Source organism: Mustela nivalis (genome assembly GCF_964662115.1).
Source record: "Mustela nivalis genome assembly, chromosome: 3".
Lineage (NCBI taxonomy): Eukaryota > Metazoa > Chordata > Mammalia > Carnivora > Mustelidae > Mustela > Mustela nivalis.
Window position 1 is genome coordinate 99086493 of NC_139022.1, and position 22172 is coordinate 99108664.

At 41.8% G+C, this 22172-nt stretch overlaps 1 protein-coding gene across 6 annotated transcripts in view; it reads left to right on the forward strand.

Moving 5' to 3' along the window:
• Nucleotides 1–798: 798 nt before the first annotated feature.
• PRELID2 (PRELI domain containing 2) overlaps nucleotides 799–22172 on the forward strand; it is a 64099-nt gene continuing 42725 nt past the window's right edge. The window contains exons 1-7 of one of the 6 annotated variants that reach the window (XM_082726057.1): nucleotides 894–1018; nucleotides 3236–3307; nucleotides 4633–4724; nucleotides 6045–6136; nucleotides 13437–13494; nucleotides 15627–15700; nucleotides 17222–17382. In XM_082726057.1, the coding sequence (XP_082582183.1) occupies nucleotides 13449–13494; nucleotides 15627–15700; nucleotides 17222–17382 (281 nt within the window). In that variant the 5' untranslated portion in view covers nucleotides 894–1018; nucleotides 3236–3307; nucleotides 4633–4724; nucleotides 6045–6136; nucleotides 13437–13448. Of the gene's footprint in view, nucleotides 1019–3235; nucleotides 3308–4632; nucleotides 4795–6044; nucleotides 6137–13436; nucleotides 13495–15626; nucleotides 15701–17221; nucleotides 17383–22172 lie in introns of all 6 variants that reach the window. The other 5 variants (XM_082726054.1, XM_082726055.1, XM_082726056.1 and 2 more) reach the window with 5 other exon arrangements.

Consider the following 22172-nt stretch of genomic DNA (forward strand, 5'->3'; position numbering starts at 1 on the left):
GCTAGGCGAGATAAACGTGAAGGTCACCACCTCAGAGAACTACCTTATTCATTCTAGCTAAAATCACGCCCCATCCCCGTAACCATAATCCATTATCCCGTTTGTTTTCCTGTTTTGTTTATTGGATGTCAGATCGCCTGGCTCACCCATCCTCTTTGCCAGCCGGGACCGTACTTTATTCACTACGGAATGTGCAGTTCCTACCACAGCGCCTGGCACAGAGTAGATGCTCGGTAAGTGATAGGTCGAGTAACTTCCTGAATAAATGAATTCACTTGCTCGATCTTGGAAAATCCGTGCGGTCCAGTGAAAAGTACTCGGATTCTTCCCACGTCCCTTTGTTCCTTGCTCCATGGTGTTTGAACTTTGAGGAGCATAGGAATTCCCTTACAGGATCGGACATGCTAAGCCGCGAGTTCTTGATTTCCTGAACACTCCCAGGGTATATGGGCCCAACTTAAAGCTTTTGAGGCAGCTGCCTGGGTCGTGTGTGTCCTGCAGTTGCTGACCTTTGTCACATGGGACTCAGCAACCCGGAGGAGGGTTATATTACAACCAGACTTGGAGGCCGGGTGGCTTCCGTATTTGTGATCACTTTTCTTAGGGCTGCTGCGTCTGAAGAAGCTCAGGCGAGGTGACAACAGAAAAGCAGGGTTCCAGAGGCGCAGACCCGGGGCGGTGGCTCCCGGGCCGCGGGCGGAGCGGGCGGCTCCCGGAGCCTGCGGGGCCCAGACCCCCGAGTCCGCGCCTCCGCCTCCCGAGGCCCGCCCGCCACACCCCGCGGTGGCGGAAGGGGGCGGGGCCCGACTGCCCGTCTGTTCCTGCCGGAGGACAATAAAGTTTCCAAAGTTTGAAAAGGGAGGAAAAAACCCTTCTCCGCCCTTTTGGCGGGGCGGGTGTGGGCGCCCGCGGCGGCGGCAGAGCCCCGCGCGGGCGTGCGGGGATGGGGGTCACGGTGGACGTGCGCCAGGTGTACAAGTACCCCTTCGAGCAGGTGGTCGCCAGCTTCCTCCGCAAGGTACCCGCCCGCTCCGTTCCGGGCCGCGTTCCCCCACACCTCCTCCGGCCGCCCCGACCCCCGGCCGGCCCAGCCGTCTGTGTCCCGGGGCGCCCGCCGTCTGCCCCTGCTCCTTCCCCTGCCCCCGCGGGAGTTCGAGTCCGCGCTCTCGCGCCCCAGCTGCGGGTTTTGCCTCGGGATGTGCGGGGCGTGGGTGGAAGTGCATTTCCTCGAAGGCTCCCCACCGCTCCCTGGGGTGCGGGGAAGGCTCCGTGCGCGGCAGCACGTTCACATCCTGCCCCACAGTCCTAGGGAATGCACGTTCTGGAGCCTGGTTGAGGTTGCTCGTGACTTGTCGATCTTTCTAGTACATCATGGACCGCCCCCCCCCCCCTCCAGTACAAGCCAGTGGGAGCGGTGGAAGCGATCACCCTGGTTTACTCAGCACTGTTGCTCTACCACCTTAATATTTTTTGAAACGGCCGTGGGGCTTGCGGCTGGTAGCTTACCCTCCCTGTGCCTTAGTGGTTTTGATCTGTGAAATGGGGGAAATAAAAGTACTAACGGAAAGGGCTGGTTGTGAGGAATCAAGTGAGATAATTCATGTAAGTGCTCAGACTGGTGTTTAGGCCTCTAAAATGTTAGAGTTGTTCGTAGGACTATAACTGCACCCTAGGCTCACTGCTCAGTGGTCCTCTTTATCCCAGGGGCTCCTGCTAGGACTATGCTCCTGACTGTAGAATAGGGAATTTCTTGAGAAATCCAGAGCACCCAGGCCTGGGAGCTGAGACTCCTGAACTGTAGTATGTCTCTGATTCTAGTTACTTCATTGGTCAAGGGTCATCTTCTCTTTTAGGCCTCTCTTTTTTCATCTAAGATAAGAGTGTTGTATTAGGCATTTTAGGATCCCTTTCAGCGTTCACTTTTAAAGCAAGATTTGCAAGAATTCTAATTTGCCTTGGGTAGCAGCAACCAGGAAGTGTGCCCCATATATAATGCAGAAGCAAAACAGAGAGGCTGGGAGAAGAAGTTAATTTTTTAGGTGGTAAGACAGGACCTCTATGGGTGATGCGGTTGGGGACCCAGGTCGCAAGGATTGATTAGGACACTGGTTAACATGGTCTTGCCATAGAGCCCCCCCCCCAATGTCAGATCGTTTGTATTTTTCACCTAGTAGATGCTCAATAAAAACTAGTAAATGATGAATGAATAAATGACTGAGAGCATGAATTGTGGATCTGGTGGAGACTTTGCCTTAGGCCAGACCTCTGGGCCCAAAGGAGAAACAGTGCATACTCCATTTTTTAAATTAGGACTGGCAGTCTGGAGTGTGGATTCCTTAATGCCACTGCTCCCTTGGAATGCCTTTCTGGATTATCCTTATCAAGAGCTGATCTCCATCTTGACAGAACTGGGGGAGCACTTGATCTAGGCATCACTGCCATCTTCTCCAGTGTTGGATAGTTACTTCTGCACATACCTTTTCTCCTCATGAGACTAAGCTTCTTGGGGGAGGACTCATTCCCACAGGAACACATAGCACAATGCCAAGCTCTCTTTTACAGAGGACTTTGCGTGTAGTCATGCTTCTGGGCTAAATGCTTTTCTTTTATTCAGCAGGTGTTTAGAGATACTTTTCTCCTGTGTGCCAGGCTCAGTGCTGGGGCCCACCCAATAGATGCTCTTCTCATGGAGCTGATCATCTCTAGTTGGGGAGACTGACATTAATAAATGAACAGCTAATGAACACATACTTACAATTGGTGATGTGTATTTATGCAGAGAAAGTTCACGTTACTGGGACCAAATACAGCAGGGAAGTCCTGCTAAAGTTCCCCAGGGTGGTCATTGGGAAAGGCTTTCCCGAAAAAGCGGCCTTTGTCAAATGATGGCTAAAGTGTGTATAGGAGTTTCTTATGGAAGAAGGGAGGGGGAGGAAGTGCTTTCATACATCATCCCATTTACTTCATCCAGCAGCTGTGGGAAGGATTTAAGGACAATTTCCATTTCACTACCTAGAGAAACCGAGGTTCAAAGAAGTTTAAATAACTTTTCCAAGTTCCCACAGCCAGCTTTTGGGAAGCCAGGATTTCATATCTGAATCCAGAGTCTCAACCTGCATCTCCAGGCTGTGTGGCCTACCACATAATAGGCATTCAGATGATTATTGAGGGGGAAAAATGTTCCAGAATCATCTTTGCTGTGCTCTTTATCTAATCCCAGTGTTCTTTTGTCTAGTCTTTTCTCAGGGTGTATTCATCGGGGACCCTCTGTGCCTGATATAAGGGCATAGTATTGATGTGTGCTAAGGTGAGAAAATACAGTGTTTCAGTTTTCTGTTGCTATGTAACAAATCACCCCTGTTACTTAGTGAATTAAACCAGTGGTAAACTTTTGGATCTCACGATTTTGTGGGTTGACTGGGCTCAGCTGGCTGGTTTTTGTGTGCCATATGTTTACAGGTGAGGTCATTCACAGCACAGAGCTGCATTCAGTTACAGCGTTTTAGTATTCTTACAAAACACTTGGCCAAGTGACTGGCACATAGTAAATAGGATATTTTGGAAGGTAGGGCTATGGAAAGAATATTTTCAGAAAAGGCCTAGCAGTGGGACAATGCAAACACTATGGGTGACACCATACTTCTGTTCTTTTTATTCACAAAACAATGCCTCAGAGGGGCTGTGTGAGTCAATAAATTATGAGATTTTAGTAAGTCTACTTACTGTGAGCATTTCACCGTACATTACATAAAGCCATGAACTGGAAGTCAGTAGATCTGGATTCTGATCTTTGTGCTTTCCCCATTAAAAGTGGTTTTGGGGTGGCCTTGGGACACGGTTTTAAATAGTCTGTACTGTGCCCTTGTGCAAATTAGAAAGAGGCCTCATCTTGGTGGTGGGCTCTACAAGCTCACAGATAGTGGGGCTAGTGGACAGGAAATGGGGCTATTTATTAAAAATTAGCAAAAGGAACTATTACCCAGTCAGGCTCTTGGGCTGTCTAAGCTCTAGAATTGGAGGCTGAGTGGGTGTTCCAGGCAAGGCTTTATCAGGGCTTAATGCTCCAGTACAAGGGAGACAGAGAAAAGATTCTGCAGTCTGGCTCCCCAAGGAGAGGTTTTAAGGAGGATTTGGCTGAAAAAGGGTCATCAGTGGGGAGGTCCATCTTGGCTTGGTTTTCACAGTCAAGCATCCCTCTTAGGTGGAGGGCTTGCACAGTGTCTGAGGTGGATCAGACCAGTTGAGAAGTGTGTGTGGGGAGGTGGTGTTTGGAGCTTGTGCCCCTTGGCATCCAGCTTAGTTTCTGATGGCAAGCAATACCTGCTGGCAGGGCTAGAAAACTGGGTTATTGTGGCTTGTTAGCCAGTTCCTGGGTGTGGGGACCTAAGTGTGGTCTGTGCTCTGTCTCAGTGCTCCTTCCACTAGGTGGCTGTAGACCTGTGCCTGCTGACCTGCGACAGCCCTACTGCCTTAATTTCGTGTCTGTGAAACAATAATGCCACGTACCTCACCTGTCTCCCAGGATTGTTGTGAGGATCAAACATATGCAAGTTTGAGAAACATAAGCTTTTTCTAAGTGTAAGGTAGTAGGAATGATCTTTGTGGTTTAATATACTTTTATTTTTCTTTTAGTCTTTATGTATTTTTTTTCAAAGGAAGGCACTTGGCAGAAGGAACAATCATATGAGGATCTCTGGAAGCATTTAATCTGATTTTGCACAATGGTATGTTTGAAGCTGTTTCAGCACCGAGGATGTTCTATTTTAAATAGAGTCTACTGATCTACGTCTTTTGGTATGTTAGGACTTGCCTTCCAAGTTATTATATACTACTATTTTTAAAACCTGAGGAATGTTTGCTCTTCTTACACCTGCCTGTTGGATACCACAGGCAAAATATTAGCTACATGCTTTCAAAGCTAAATGGCACCTTGAAAACAAACACCACAGAACTCTTTGTTCATGGAATGTAGTGTTTCTCAATGAACCCTTATGGAGGAATGCTGTGAAACCCAAAATGGTTTATTCATCAGATGCTAAACTGTAGTTTCCATGCACTATATTGTTGGTGCACCTGACAGTGCATTAGGCTTCTTTGTATGACTCTTAAGCTTTCCAGCTCTTACTGCTTACAGCTGTTTCCTTCCTTTTACTTAAAACCACCTACAAAGAGCAGGCAAGGTTGCGTCGGTGCAGGCCAGAAGCTCACTCATCTCTACAGGCTTACGTGGGTCTGTTTGCTGTGTTTGCATTCATGAGCTGGATTCAAACACTTCTTCAGTGTTGTCTACCTAAAATTTAAAGTAATTGAAAAGGACTCAGAGGGCCCTTGTGTTCACTGGATGTTCTTGTTTATACTCAGTTAAGGCCAGAGAAGTTAGAGTTTTTCTTACTATAGAGTTGTTTGTGTTGATTTTCTTTTTGTGCTGTAGGCAAAGCAGGCATTGTGAATAGGGTGTAAGCTTTATGGGCAGAGATCTTTCATTTGTTCCTGATGCATCCCAAGCACCCAAAGAGATCCTAGAACATAGTAGGTGCTCAACAAATCTTGTGGAATGAGTGAATAAAATGCACCACTCTGGAGTTTAGCCCTGTGTAATTTCAGATGGGAGTTAGTGTGGGGGTCAGTCTTATGGCCCTATAATAAAATGGACAGATTAAAATAATTTCTTTTTGCTTCAACACAGTGGTCTCAGGTTTTTATTTATTCTAGCCAGGAGCCTGCTGTGCTGAACAAAATGGTTTGAGTGTTTACCCTTAAACTCATAAAGGGAATTTATGAATGGCTATTTCCATTTAGAGTAGAAAGTTGATTGGGTAATTAATAATGTTTCTATCTCTGATCCTATCTTTTCTCCCTTGCAAATCTGCCACTTGTGGGGAACATCTCTTCCTGAAAAAAATCCTGAAATATTTGGGGTAAACTGATATTTCGGAAATAAATGATTTGACAAATTATAGGGCTAGTTTAACATAACAGTCATTTATCTTTTTACTTACACTGTAATAGTCTTTCTTTTATCTTCCTATCCTCAATCCTGCTAGAAGAAGATTAGGTACGACATGAAGCAGAATGGTGCAAACGGAAAGAGCACGGGCTCTGACATCAGACGGGGGGACGGAGCGCTTCTAGCTGTGTGAGTTTGGGCAAGTCACTTCTTTGTCTCAGGGTTCTCATCTGCAGAATATGATAATAGTAACTGTCTTCTGGCATTGTTGGGGGAAATTAAGTGGATAACACACGTAGTTGCATGTAACCTACTTAACTTCATGTTGGCACACAGTAGGTGCATTAAAGTACTTGGTAAAAATCTTGATAGTAATACTAACCACAATAAGTTCTCACATTGATTCTATGAATATGAAAATAAAAAGCTGAGAGAAGTAGTCTGCAGAAATCTTCACCAACCTAGAATAATAAAGAAAAGAACGATCACGAATAAATGGTGCATATTTGAATTATGACTTATTTTTTAACTGTTGTTTAAATGACGTGAAGGTGTGCTTGGAAACTTACGTAGTGGTGGTTGTGGCTTAATCAGTTTATAAAAACTCGGGTAGTTTTTAACTATCAAAGCAGTAAGAGTGAAACTTTTGTATGTCTACTAGTGGACATTTATAATAAGTCTGTGTATCATTTTGCCTTTGGGAGATGAGGACGTAAATAAAACATGGCCTGAGCCATCAAGGAGCTCGCTGTTAAGGGGACAGAGGGAAATATATTAATTTTTATCACGAATGCTTTGTCAGGGGCATATTACAGACATAGTGTGTGGTGCAAGGATCGTATTTTTTTGTAAGATTTTATCTTTAAGTAATTCCTACCCTACTGTGGGCTCGAACTCACAACTACCAGATCCAGAGTCGCATGCTTCACTGACTGAGCCAGCCAGCCACTCCATATATTAATTGTAAATCTATGACAGCTTTTAGAGTACTTAGGGTTTATTGCCTTTTTAAAAAGTAAATATTCCCTCTAGTCCTCCTACTTCTCTGACATGATGCCTTCCCTAATGCTAATAGGAATGTGTCAGGAGTTCTTGACACACGGACTTTGATCAATAAAGCATGAGCTTATGAAGTTTTACAAGTCTGGAAAAGAAGAAATATCTTCTAATAATTTTTAAGTCATCGCTTAAATCTGTTTGGTTTCCAGGACGATACTAGGCATATACTCAGTGCCACACCAGTGAATTGCAAGATAGGCACTGAAGTCCTGAAACTAAGTTTTAAAAATGTTGGTTTCATTCTTCAGCAGCAAAAACCACTACTGTTTATTGAGCACTGGCCTGGTGTTTGTACTTTATATAACATTATTCCCTTTAATTTCTCTGACAACTCTTTGAGATGGACCCCCCCCCCAATTGTATAGATGAAGAAACTAAGGCAGGCTGAGATTAAAGTAATTTGCCCAAGACCCCCGCAGGTGGGCTTCAAACTGAGGTCTCTTGGATTCAAAACTCATTCTGTTTGCAGCACTCTGTATTCTCATTTTCATTTTGTCTTTAATTTCTTAACTTTTCACTGAGAAATCATTTGACCCAAAACAACATAGTTGTAGGGGCCCTGGCCCCCACACAGTTTAAACTCTGCATCTGTGTAACTTGTGACTCCCCCAGAACTTAACTACGAGGACCGTGCCAGTGACTGGAAGTCTTACCTGTGATACTAGTAATCGATGAGCACATTTGTATGCTATGCACATTTATGTACTGTATTCTGACTGTAAGAAACCTAGAGAAGAAAAAATGTTAAGGAAACTATAAGGAAGAGAAAAAATGCAAATACCGTACTGTATTGTATTTACTGGGGAAAAAAAAAATCCACATAGAAGTGGACCCATGCAGTTCAAACCCATGTTGGTCAAGGGTCAGCAACCATTTGACTTACAAAATATTGCAAAACAGAGGAAGAATTCCTTTACCCAGCTTCCCTAAACCAGTGTATTACTTTTAAAACTAGGGAATTAACATTGATACTATGGTAACTCATCTACAGGCCTTACTGAAATTTCACAGTAGTCTACTCATGTCATTTTTCCAGTCCAGGATCCAAGAATCAGTCCAAGATCCCACATTGCATTTTGTTGTCATGTCTTAGTCTCCTGCAATGTGGGATACTTTCTCCCTCTTTTCTTTTTCTTTCTTTGTGTGTGTGTGGTTTGTTTGTTTGTTTGTTTTTTTTTTTTTGTCTGTTTGGATCCTAGTCCTGGTCAGTTATTTTGTAGATTTTGTATCTTTTAATGCATTTGATTTATGTATGCATTTAACGTTGAGGTAGGAGGGTTTTCCTTTGTGTCATAATTGTAAGCTGTTTCCTTCTAAAAACTTAACTGTGTGAATTCTGTAAGACTGATGAATCACAGACCTGTACCCCTGAAACAAATAATACATTATATGTTAAAACAACAACAACAGAAACTTCATTATGTCATTGCCAATTATTAGGACTTTTTTTTTTTTTTTTAAGATTTTATTTGTCAGAGAGATGACAGTGGGCAAGTGCACAAAAAAGGGGAGGCGCAGAGGGAGAGGGAGAGAGAAGCAGGCTCCCTGCTGAGCAAGGAGCCTGATGCCGGAGTCAATCCCAGGACCCTGGGATCATGACCTGAGCTGAAGGCAGAGGCTTTAACCTACTGAGCCACAGAAGTGTTCCTGTCAGGACATTTTTGAATGAATAATGGTGATGTGACATCGTTGGCCTTTGTTTAGAACCATAACTTTTCTCAGCCAGACAGGCCCTGGGTATCCTGGCTTCACAGATGGCAGCATCACTGTCTGTACGTCTTGGCTCCTGTCCTTTGCTCTTTCTACTTCATTCTCCTGCTGATCTGAAAGGCCAAGAAACAACCATTCAGAAATTTATTGACTTAAATATGTTTTGTCCTTGATCATTGAAATTTTGATTAATCAATGATTCATTTGATCTTGGTATAAAATTAGCTTCACTTTCCTCTAAGATACACCGTTGCGTGTAGCTCATTAATTTGGTGCTGTTCTGGGGCGCCTGGGTGGCTCAGTGGATTAAGCCTCTGCTCAGGTCATGGTCTCAGGGTCCTGGGATCCAGTCCTGCATTGGGCTCTCTGCTCAGCGGGGAGGCTGCTTCCTCCCTCTCTCTCTCTTCCTGCCTTTGCTTACTTATGATCTCTCTCTCTGTCGAATAAATAAATAAAATCTTTTTTTTTTTTTAAAGATTTTATTTATTTATTTGATAGATGGAGATCACAAGTAGGCAGAGAGACAAGGCAGAGAGAGAGGAGGAGGCAGGCTCCCCACTGAGCAGAGAGCCCGATGCAGGGCTCCATCCCAGGGCTCTGGGATCACGACCTGAGCCAAAGGCAGAGGCTTTAACCCACTGAGCCACCCAAATGCCCCAAATGAATAAAATCTTAAAAAAATAAATTGGTGCAGTTCATGGTGATTTCCTTGTTTAGCTCAAGGCCAGGTCTCTCTTCAGCAGCTCCACCCCATTTGCACATGCATTTCTGAAAGCAGCAAAGATTCTCGTGGTACTTATAAAACAGAAATGTTAATATACAGACTTATTTTAGGTCCTCTTGACCTTTGTACAACTAACCATATAGACCTATCAGCTTAGTTGCTTCCTTGTGCTTTCTTGAATGATGCCATTTGGAAGTTGGGAAACAATGGTTCCTTCTGAGGTCATTAGCTCTTTTTTGGGGGAGGTGTTATTATAAAAGGCAGGCATTAACTTCTGAGCTTTTTGGAAAGTTGGCATTTTAAAAACTTACTCAAGAACAGGCTTTATGAAAGCTTGTATATTTTCCCCTTGTAAATAAGAAAGGTGAATAACTGTATCTTCAGGAAGCTCCTCCCATAAATATGTTGTATCTTATTCCTGTAATTAGAGGGACTCAATTTCTTGGCCTCTCACATTTCATAGTTCTTTGTTTGTCTTAATGTAGATTTTCTTTTTTATTCAGTGTTTTGCAGTTTAGGTCCTCTTAACCTTTCAATGTGTCAAAGGAAATGAAAGCAAAGTATATGACATTGTAGAGAAGTCTGCATTTTACCCTTGTTAGACTGTGATATTTGCAGTAGATTTATATCTTGGGGAAAGATAAAGGATTTCTTTTATAGAGTCTATAAAGGAAATAAGATCATAAGGAAGTTCAAAATGAAGTGAAATATACCTTGGAAAATACTGGAGGTCCCCTAGGATATATGGCACACAGGGCGAATGTACGTGGCCCCACGTGGTAATTGTTATGCTGCTACATTTTGTGGCCCACTGAACCAGGTCCTGGGGTGGCAAGCAGTTTTGGCAGATAACCTGGTGTTTAGACCACTTTGCTTCCATGAGAGTTGCTGGTTAGGAGTGGGGATTGGGAAATCTCTGTGACTCTGCTTGCGTGCAGGCTTTACGCCATTTCTGCTTTTAGTGCAAACTCCTTGTCTTAGTAATAGTTAGTGGGCTTACTCCTTTGGGGAAGTACTAAATGAGATAATGCCTAAGATGGCCTCTGATACCCGGTGCAGTAGATCAGCGGATGCTTCGGTGGTCTTAGCTTGATCCACTCCATTGTCAACACCATGTTTAAAAAGGTATCCAGAGAAACCTTTCTACCGCCTCCTGTCTTCTCAAATTGGCATTGCTGGTGGTGACCCTTTCTGAGAGCCTTCCCTCTCTCAACCCCTTGTTACCTGACTTCAGAAGGTTCATGAGTTAAATCATGAATATTCAAGTTACCACAAGATGGCGTTAGACTATTTCAAGTAATGCCAGGTAGGGGGAGCCTCAGCACAATAAATCTTTATTTTTAAAAAAGTTAAGAATATATGCTTTTCACGTCATGGTATTTAGCTGTTGTAAATAAACCTCTCATTTCTTTTCCCGTTCTCATGTGGAAACATGAGGCTGTGTCTGTTCAACTCCCTGAAGTAGTTGGGTGAGAAAATGACTTGAATCCTGCACATGATTTTACTAAAGTGAATTGTTTAGGATCTCTTGTTGTTTACAAGCATTGTCTAATGGGTGACCCTTTGGTATTTTACAGTGACCCCTCCACAATTTCCCGTTTCCCCATTGTTCCTTAGTCTGATGGATTTTTCTCCTTATGTTTATTTTTTTTGTTTGTTTTCCCCAACTAATATGGAAACTCTGTAAGAGGCTACAGTTTTGTTTGTTTCTTTACTACATCCTCAGTGCCTGGAACCGTGCCTAGTGTGGTAGGTACTCAAAACCTCCTAACTGAAGAAAGAATAGAGAATTTTCATTATTGTTTCAGTCAGTGCCCTTTGGCTTTCTGAGAAATCTTAAAATTATGTAAAAGTATGAAGTTTCTGAATTTATATTCTTCAGGAATTTCACTGATAACTTAGTGATGTAATCTGAACTTTAAAGCTTTTATTACTGTCCTCCTCTGATGATTATATTTCACATCTCTTCCGTAATTTAATTCAGTAATCTCCCTACAACTTAGAGTATATTTGTAATATTCAGTCAGGAAGTATTGATGAATACAAAATGAGCAAGCTAGGACTTGTGAAGGAAATACTTTCAGACTTTTATTTTACCTTAGTATGAAAGTTTTTATTCATGCACACAAACACGCACGTAATTCAGGGGATCTGTGTAAGGCTTACATATTTTCCTTGCTTCAAGGAGTGCTCTGTCAGGCCCCTTGCCGAGAAGCAGAGTAGCTAAACCTGACCCTCCCTAGTGGACGTTACTTGAAGGTTAAACTTTAAGTAAGCAGTCTTCGTAGTTTTGAGCATTTATTCCTGGAGCAAAAAAATGAATGAATGAATGAATGAATACTTAAGAATCCACTTTGTGACAAGTTCTCAAGATGGCAGTTGCCAGGATGGAAGTGTAAATAACAGAGTTTATGGCATGGGGCACAATGAAGTGTCAAGGCTGCTGAGGACTGACCCTCTGGATTGTCTTCATTGATAGGTCACCAAGCAAAGTGAGGTTTATTTTCCAAATTGACCCCTGAGGTCAGCGAAGTTCATCTTCCTGATTATTCATTCAGCAAAAATTTATTGAGTGCCTCTATCTGCCAGACACTGTGCTAGTGGTAGGGATAGAGGAGTGACTGAACTAGCTTTGTATTCCTGTTCTCACAGAACCTGTGTTCTCATTCAGTGTCTTTTGAGGCCACAGATAACTTTAATATGTGTGAAAGTAGTTGACCCTTTTCTGTGAAGACCAGTTAGCCAACCCCCCTCTCTCTCTCGCACACTTGCTCACATGTGCGTGTATAGGTAGCTGCTGTGAGACGAGGAGACCCACACTGAGTTACATATACCACTTCCTGGGGTTCCGAAGACTTCCCCTGCCTGTCAGCCTCTTCACTGCTTTCATTCCCTCTCGGCACTTCGTGATGTCTTGAATGAGACTGCCTGCAATTTCCTTTTTAGGTTTGGTCACATCATGTAGCTGTGTGAGCTTCTAGAGAAAGGGCCCAAGGGGTGATCAGCAGGCTCGGATCAGGGACCACCTTGTTCTATGGCTTGGAGGAAGTCACTTCCACTCCCGAAGTCTTTTTCTTTGTATCAGAGCAATAGAAAGGATTGTATTTGAGTAATTCTGAGGAGATTTAAGGATAGGTTAGGTAGACACGTTTAGAAGGCAGTAGAGAATATCTGAGGGTAAATTAGTCTAGGAGCTCTTGAGCTGGGTGGTTTTGAGCAAACTACTTAGTTTATCTGGGCCTTATTTTTCACATGTGAGGGGGAAAAAGCAGTATATATTTCATGTTATTAATTTGAGAATTAAACTGAAATAATGTATGTAAACTGCCAGGACAAAAGTGGTAGCTTTTTTTTTTTTTTTCTTTTTTCAGCCTTGTTATATCCAAATTGTCTTTCAGGGGAATTAATAGGTAAACGATTTATTGAGCACCTGGAGTAGATGACTTCTATAATTGTTCTCCTGTGATGCCAGCCCAGCTGCCAGGCAGTGGCATATGATTCGAGGGAAAGATTCACTTTGTATGAGGCCCGGTTTAATTTCACGGCTCTCCCACTGACTAGCTGGGTGATCCTAGACTCTCTGATCTTCATTCAGTTTCCATCTCTGACAGATGAGACAATGATAACATGTGACCCGGTCACAGCAGAGAGGCTCTTTCGGGATTTAAACAAGATGGTGTAAGTAAGTAGAGTATGTGGCACACGGCATGGCACAGAGGACACCCTCCATTGCTGGTTCCATAATTAACCTGGTTAAGCTCACCCTCCCTTTTTTGCCCAGGGCTAGGTTGGATCTCAAGAACGTTTTTCTTGGGTTTATACCAGTTCAGTTGACCATAGCCTCTTCCTTATCTAGTCCCAAGTAGTGAAGTGATGAGTCTTGACTGAAAACGGGCCTTCGAGGTTGCTTGAGAAATATGTACTGTTCCTGCAGATAACTATGGCTGCTGGGAAAGAACTCATTTTGGTAATTCTTCTTTATGTGTTTTCATTTAGTATCCCAACCCCATGGATAAAAATGTCATCTCTGTGAAAACCGTGGAGGAAAAGAGAGGTAAGTTTTCTGAATGTACCTCACTTTGGTGGTGATCATTAAGTGATACTGATTTTTCTAAAGGTGTTTGTGTTTGTGTTTATAGCCTATTACTTTTGAAACAGGTGTATTTCTGTATTTGAAGTGTTAGAAAAGAGTACCCAGCACTTACAGCAGCAGAAGGCTTGCTTAATATGGTCTTATCATTCTCTCAGTTAATAACTGATGACAGTAGTAATAGCTAACATTTCTGAGCACTTCGTATGTGCCAAGCACTCTCACTCATATTAACTCATTTAATCTTCAGACTAATGTATGGTGTATGTGTTATTATTACTCCCATTTAATATATGAAAAAACCAAGGTATGGAGAGGTTAAACAAATTGCCCAAGATCGCATGGCTGTATCCCTCTAATATATTCATGTCTCATTTTATAGGTGGCAAAACAGTTGTGATTAGTAGCATGTATGTAAAATTGACTATAAAGTGATTAGACTATGGAATCAGACCTGTACTTGACAGCATGGTTCCATATTGACCAGAGCAAGGGTTGACGGAACTATGCTTGTCCTGCTTGATGTTGTGAATAAAGTTTTATTGGCATATAACCATGCCCACTTGTTTATATATTGTCTATGGCTTCTTCCTGGCAACAACAGCAGAGTTGAGCTGTTGTGATAAGACTATCCGGCTCACAAGACCTAAAAATGTACCATCCGGCCCTTTACAGGAGATGTTTACTCACTCCCGAATGAGACTGTAGGAGTTTCACTGCTTGCTGTCATTCGTATCTCACTGGAAGCATTTTCACTGTCCTTGCTTGGACTTGAGAACCGGGCCACGCAGGAAGCTTTAGTGATGCACAGAGTCAGTATATAAACCTTTGGAGACACCCAGGCCCACTTCTGACTTGCTCTTGGACCTTCTGGGAGAACATATGATAAGCCACTGTTCATTACATGAGTCTGAAGTCTTCTCTGTGCTTGGTGAGCACGACACTGTCTTTTGCTTTTGAGAGTCTTTTCTTCATGTCCATAATTCTAAGTTAAAAAATCTAATTCTAATTAAAAAATCCTTAAAAAAACCTTTTCTTCCCCATGTATCTGCAGTCAGTGTGGAAGGGATATGTTATTTGACATCAGAGAAATCTGATTTCAAGCCCTGATTACTACCTGCATAACCTTACTTTTTGAAGGCTCAGTTTCTTCATTTATTAAATGAGAAAATAATAATAATCCTGCTTTTAGTTTGGTGTGAAGATCAAATGAGAGAACAGTGTGCACATTGCAAAGTGATATAAGAACATTAATTATAATTTCAACCATTGACGGGGGCGTCTTTGCCTGCAGGAGTGGCTAATCTGTTTTAAGTATGTGTGCCGCAAACCTTGGATGGGATGGCTAAAGGAATGCCAGCGGGCAAGGAGATGAGCCCGCGTCTTACCCTGGCAGTGGCTTCTGGGTAGTCTGGGTGTTTGCACCAGTGTTCAAGGCTACTCTAGCCAGAGCTTTGAGAAACCCTGTAGGAGCTTGGCTGAGTCACATTAATTTGCAGGGCAAAAGATAACACTCAACCGGTCTCCTTTTTTCTTAACTCACTTTTATTTTGTGTTTTTTACCTTATTGGTGCTATTCTGGAAACCAAGTTCCAAAGCAGAGGAGTACCAGTCACTGGGAAGCTGATTCCCTATGAGTAAAGAGTGTGGCTCATATAATTAATTACAGATTTAAATTTTGTAGCCAGAAGCCTGTTCTTGAAAACATGGTTGGTGTAGAAAGTGGCAGAATCAGATTCTCCATTCTTTGTTAAAACATTCTTTTTGTTGAAGTTGAACAAAAGGCTCATTGGTCCTTGTCATTGGAGGCTTGACATTGATAGTCCAGATTAGTGAATGGTTTGTGATTCTTTATCCTTGACTTCAGAATGTGCAGTGTGAATTAGCTGTCTTACCCTTATTCTTCGGTCACAGATGAGTGTATTTGGAATGATTTGGCCCAGAAAAGTCAGGAACACCGTATTTTGAGTTAAACATTTTTCTTTGGGAATTCTACATATAGAAAATTGACATCGACATGTAAGATTTTATTGACAAAGGACAAGAATACATTTCCTTAAAAATTTTTTTGAGTGTAAAAAATTTTCTGTTTCTAGATGTGTCAACAGGGATCATCTATAGAAAGAGGATTGCAGTCTGTCAGAATGTGGTTCCAGAAATTTTAAGGAAGGTAAATTCATTTTAAAATTTAATCAGATTTGGGTGATTTTCACATAGTCCTGGAAAGAGACAGCATTTTCTGCTGTACAGGAGTGTGAGAACTTGTCCAGGTGTACCTTACAGCCCTAAAAGGGAGAAAGCACTCTCATATCCACCTCAGTTTTGGCAGATGCCACCAGAGATAGTTTTTTCCCCTGTCTGTTTCTGCTTCTCTTTGCTGGCGGGCTCTTAGTGGACACAGAGATGACCTATAATTATTGTAAAGATACCTTGCACATTTTGCATGAAGTGACCAGCTTTTCTCATCTGTCCATGGTTAAATATGAATTTTAGATAAGAATGATCAGAAACGGACAGATGGGAAATATTTAGTCTCATCTTTAGCAAGGAAGATAAAAGCTTCAGTTTCTGTTTCACTGTCAGAGAATAAGTTATTTCAGGGAGTATAATGTTCTCAATGTTCTCTATAAGTCTTTGTGTGTGTGTTTCTATAATGGCAGTGATGATGAAATCTTCATGATAGCAAATTGTTTTCTCTCTTTGAAATTCTTAAGCACTCTGGTGATGGTTGGCAAAGGTAAGTGGGAATTTTTAATAACATTACTTAAATCATAGTGGGATTATTGACAAGAGTCCTTTTAGAATCATTAGGAAATAAGACGAGAGCATCTTGAAGTGCATTTCATATGAGGTCTCTGGTGGTTGTTTCAACCTGGAGGTGATTTTGTTTGTGATGGAGAAGCCGATTAGCTTGCAGATTACACTGCTGTGCTGTTTGCTGTTTGTAGAAAAAACGGTGGCTTCTGTCACTTCCTGGTCATGCATTAAGACTGTCACATTCTTTGAAGGAAAGAAAGCTGATGTGACAAGGAAAAAGAACTTTATTTTATTTTCCACATGGGAAAATGTGTTGCACTGTATGCAGCAAATTATCATTGGCTTTTTCCACAGGGTGTATACCCTGCCTTTGCCCTATATACAGGCTTTGAATCTATTATTTAAAAAGACATTCAACTTTGTCTGGTATCTCAATTCTTAAATAATTTAAGGACACCTCTGACTTCTACAATGCTGCCTTTGTAGTTTCCCATGTCTCTTCTACCTTGGAAACCATACATTTCGAGGTATCGGACAGTTTAAAATGAAGAAGATATTTTATCTGATATTGTCCTGCTGCATGCGAGCCCATCAGTGGGTCCAATTAGAATCCATCAATTTAAGAAGGCCATAACCAGCCCTAGAGGAGACACGAAGGAGGTGGATAATTTGCTTAGTGTTTAGCAGTTAGGGGAATGAGGCCATGGACTGTACAGCCTGCATAAATCCTGGGCCATTTGCATGTCCTCACCAGCATTTAGTAAGGTCACGGTGTGTTGGATTATCAAGGACTCAGAGCCATTGGTGAGCCATCGTTTGCATATGAGCATCACTTGTCCTCTTAATTACCCAAGACTGAAAGCAACTCTGGACTTAGTCTTTAGGTGGCTTGCTCTTCCTCAGTTGAGAGAGCCTTCCACTCTCTGTTGGACAGGTGAGCATTTTAAAGGTACCTAGTATCCAATTGGAAGAGGAATCCTGGTTCAATCCTCAGGAGAGAAACATGGCTATTCGGAGTCACTGCCTTACGTGGACACAATATGCATCCATGAAGGAAGAGTCTGTCTTCCGGGAAAGTATGGAAAATCCAAATTGGTAAGATCAGCTGTGTGTGTGTGTGTGTGTGTGTAGGTTGGATGCAGGGATACACGAATAACTGCATATATTAAAAAGCTATGATTCCATACTTAACCTCTGTTTACAACTCACATAAGGTACGTATTATTAATCTTTTTATCTTAGAGAGAAAGAGAGATCATGCATGCATGTGGGCAAGTGGGGGGAGGGGCAAAAGGAAAAGGAGGGAAAGAATCTCAAGCAGGCCCTAGTCCAGCATGTGGGCTCAATCTCATGATGCTGAGCTGAAATCAAGAGCTGGACGCTTAACCGACTGAGCCACCCTGGTGCCCCACATTAATTTTTAATCTTGAAAGTAATTAATGAATAGATTGCCCTTTGGGGGAAAAAATAACAGAGTTCAACTCTGTTCTGATTACCCTGTCCAGTCTTGGTGCCCTTTTGCTCTCTTGAGAGGCAGTGAGTTTTTAGCAGTGTGCTGAGGATTCTTCCAGACTTTCAAGAGATACCGTTAGGTACTTACATGTGTATTCACAGAGTCTGTATAGCTTGGTTTTGTGTCTTTTTACATATATGCTTTCATTCTGTGTCAGTCATTGGGTACTTATATTTTTTTGCTTAATAGAACTTGATCCATTTAACATAGAAAACCTAGCTTATTCCTTTATACTGTTCGTGGTATTCAACCCTATGATTATACTGCATCTGGTTAGCTTTTTTTTTAAGATTTTATTTATTTGAGAGAGAGAAAGCACATACCCACACTAGTGCAGAAACTGGGGAAGGGACAGGGAGAAGCTGACTCCCCACTGTGCGGGGAGCCTGATGCAAGACTTGATCCCAGGACCCCAGGATTGTGACCTGAGCGGAAGGCAGACACTTAACCGACTGAGCCATCCAGGCGACCCTCTTCAGCTTATTTTTGGTAGAGATTCAGACTGTTTCCAGTTTACCTTTATTACAAACAGTAGTATAGTGTTTGTGAAGCATAGGATCCTTACATACGCAATACGTGAATGTTTCTTTAAAGGAGAAGTTTTAATTGTTAGGTTTATTGAGTATATTATTTACAGACAGCAAAATTTATTCTTAATGTACAGTTTTATGAGTTTTGACATTGTTGTATAAACACTGCCACTGTCAAGCTATAGAACATTTATGGAAGACTTTGAAAAGCTATATGCCAACACTATTCAATGAAGAAAGAATATTCTTTTTAACAAACGGTGCTGTCACAACTGGATATCTACAAACAGAAGAATAAAGTTAGAGCCCTACCTCATTCCAAATACAAAATTAATTGAAGATGGATCAAAGACCTAATGAGAGTTAAGACCTATAAAACTTGAAGGAGAAAACAGCTGAAGATTTGTGAAGTTGGATTAGGTAGTGATTTCTTAGATATGATACCAAAAGCCCAAGCAACAAAAGACAAAATAGGTGAAATTGTTTTCATCAAAATTGAAAACTTATGCTTCAGGGGTACTGTCAGGAAGGTCAGAGGACAATGCAGAGAATGAGAATGCTTGTAAACCATATATCTGATTATATATATATTATATATATATATCTCCATAATTTATGAGAGTGTACACTTATTTTGATGAGCCCTGAATAGTGTATAGACTTATTGAATTTTATTGTACACTGAAACTAATATAACACTGCATGTTAATTATACTTGATATTTAAAAAAAATTTAAAACATGAGCAAAAGATTTGAGTAGATATTTCTCCAAACAAGATGTGTAGATGGCCAGTAAGTACGTGAAAAGATGCTTAGCATCATTCTACATCCAGAAGTGCAAATCAAAATCATGATGAGATACCACTTCAAACCTGCCTGGGATGAGAGCAGTCAAAATGATACATAGTAGCAAGTGTAGGGAATGGTGGGGAGCCATTGGAAGGCTCTCATACCACTGATGGCAGTGTAAATGGTGCAGCTGCTGTGCAGATCAGGTTTTCAGGGCCTCAGAAAGTTAAGCATAGAGTTACCCTGGAGCCAGCTTTTTCTACTCTGTTGAAAACATCCGTGTTTTGTGAAAACACAGAAACTTGTACGGGAATATTTATAAAAACATTGTTCCTGATAGGCAGAGTGTGAAAATGTCTGTCTACTGATGAATATGTCACCAAATGAGGTATACTTATCAATGGAATATTATTCAGTCATAAGAATGAAGGACAGGTTTTATAATGTGGGGGAGGCTTGATAACAGTATGGAAGAAGCCAGTTACAAAAGGTCACATAGCTTATGAGTCAACTTACTTGAAATGTGCAGAATTGCTATGTCCATAGCGATGGGAAATAGATTAGTGGTTGCCATAGTGGGCAGCGACTGCTAATGGGCGTGGAGTTTCTTTTTGGGGTGATGAAAATGTTCTGGAACTCCCATTGATGGTTGCCCAACTCTTAAGTATAGCAGAACTGTTGAGTTGTACGCCTTAAAAGAGTTCGTTTCCGTAAGCCAGCAGTTCCTATTCACATACTTTAAAAAAATTTTGCCAAAATAATGGGTGAGAAATGATAATTCCTTTTGAGATAGGCTTAAAAACAAAGGCAAAATATAAGGAGCATCAAGTATTAATAGTGATTACTGCTGTGAGTGCAGATTTTAGAAATCCTGTACTGTTTTTCGTTTTTCTGTATGATTTGAATCTTTTATTAACCTGTCATTTTCATGGAGATAGTAAGACTCTCAAGCTCAAATAACTAAAACCCCTGAATTTAAAATTCATTCTGGAGACCCATCACTTGTATGGATTGTTACTGCTTCCCATGATTTCGGTCCTGCGGTGCTAATTCTCAGATGCTCCAGGCGCACCCAGAGTAGTGTGGAGGCCTCGGCTTACTAGCCTCTGAGCGGGTGTGCCTGGAACCACCTACTAGGTGTGTTTCCTCAGCTTCTCCCTTGACAGGAGCTTCACACGGAACATGGATGTTTGGGATTAAGTATAAAAGCTTTGGCCGGGGGCGCCTGGGTGGCTCAGTGGGTTAAGCCGCTGCCTTCAGCTCAGGTCATGATCTCAGGGTCCTGGGATCGAGCTCCGCAACGGACTCTCTGCTCAGCAGGGAGCCTGCTTCCTCCTCTCTCGCTGCCTGCCTCTCTGCCTGCTTGTGATCTCTCTCTGTCAAATAAATAAATAAAATCTTAAAAAAAAAAAAAAAGCTGTGGCCGGAGTATAGGGGAGTCTGTATGTGTTTGTTTTGTACATGGAAGTAGTAAAAGGACAGAATCGTCTGAATTTTATGCAGAAAACACAAAAGTCTTGAATCCACCTTGTTTTAGCCTTGGTTTTCTCAGAGATCTGGGCTATTGCTGGCTAGTCTGCACTGGACCTTTACCAGTGAAATGTAAAGTGATAATTGGCCCTGACGATCCAAGGAAAACATCCTTCAGTACCTTTTCCCTCTGTGTCTTTTTTTTTTTTTTTTTTTTTTTTTTTTTTTTTTAAAGATTTTATTTATTTATTTGACAGAGAGAAATCACAAGTAGATGGAGAGGCGGGCAGAGAGAGAGAGAGGGAAGCAGGCTCCCTGCTGAGCAGAGAGCCCGATGCGGGACTCGATCCCAGGACTCTGAGATCATGACCTGAGCCGAAGGCAGCGGCTTAACCCACTGAGCCACCCAGGCGCCCCCTTCTGTGTCTTTTTTAAAAGTTACTTTTCCAATATCTTGATTCTGGAAAATATGATACATGTGTCTTATAAAAAAATACTAATCAGGGTCACCTGGATGGCTCAGTCGTTAAGTGCCTTCCTTTGGCGCAGGTCATGATCCCAGGGTCCTGGGATCAAGCCCCGCATAGGACTCCCTGCTCGGTGGGAAGCCTGCTTGTGTTCCCTCTCTTGCTGTCTCTCTCTGACAAATAAATAAATAAAATCTTAAAAAAAAAAAAATAAAGCAAGCCAGTGGGCTTATTTGGTTAAAAAAAAAAAGAAATATATAAATATGTATACATACATATGTATACATATATGTTTCATATATGTATATATGAAACAGTTCTAGGGGGAGAAACCAGTTTTCATTACCTAGAAATAGTGTTTATTTACATAATTTTCTTAGTTCATTTCTAATTGGCATTTAGAATATTTTTTTGCATGTTTTTGCTATTACAGATAATGCTGTGATGAAATCCCTATTATGTCTCTCTGTAGTTATTCAATAATCTTTTAAGGTACATGGAGCAAAGTTGGATTTCTGGGTCAAAGGTTATATTTTGATACATATTATCAGATTGTTTTATAAAAAGGTTTGACCAATTACACTTTTTCCCCCCTTTGATTTGTTACATTCTTGTCCTCTCCCAAGTACTCTTTTTAGATTTTTGATATATCAGGCCAATATTTTATTGACACCTCCCATATCTGGGTCAAAACCAGATCCTTCTCCAGCAGTGTTTTAAAGCTGAATTTAAATAACTTATGCATAGTGAGAGGAAGTTGCCAAGCCAAGGCGTGAGTCCAGGTATCATGGATGCCACCTTGAGCAAAGTGGTGAGCTAGAAATATGGACATGGGTAAAGTGTGGAGTGATGTCAAACTGTAGAGTGCCTTGGATCCCAGGTTATGGAGGAAGGGCCTTGTTCTTTCAGCAGTCAGCAGCGGCATGAAGGTTTCTGAGCAGGGGATAATGTGATGAAAGCTGTGGTCCAGACTCTAGGAAACTTGTTGTCTTAGCTCTTGACATGGATTTAAGGAAGGCATTTTAGACATTCTAAATGAATGGGTAATCATGGGGGGACATCAAGGAAAGGACATTATTTCTTCCCCCTCCTTTGCCAGGGAATGTGACAATGAT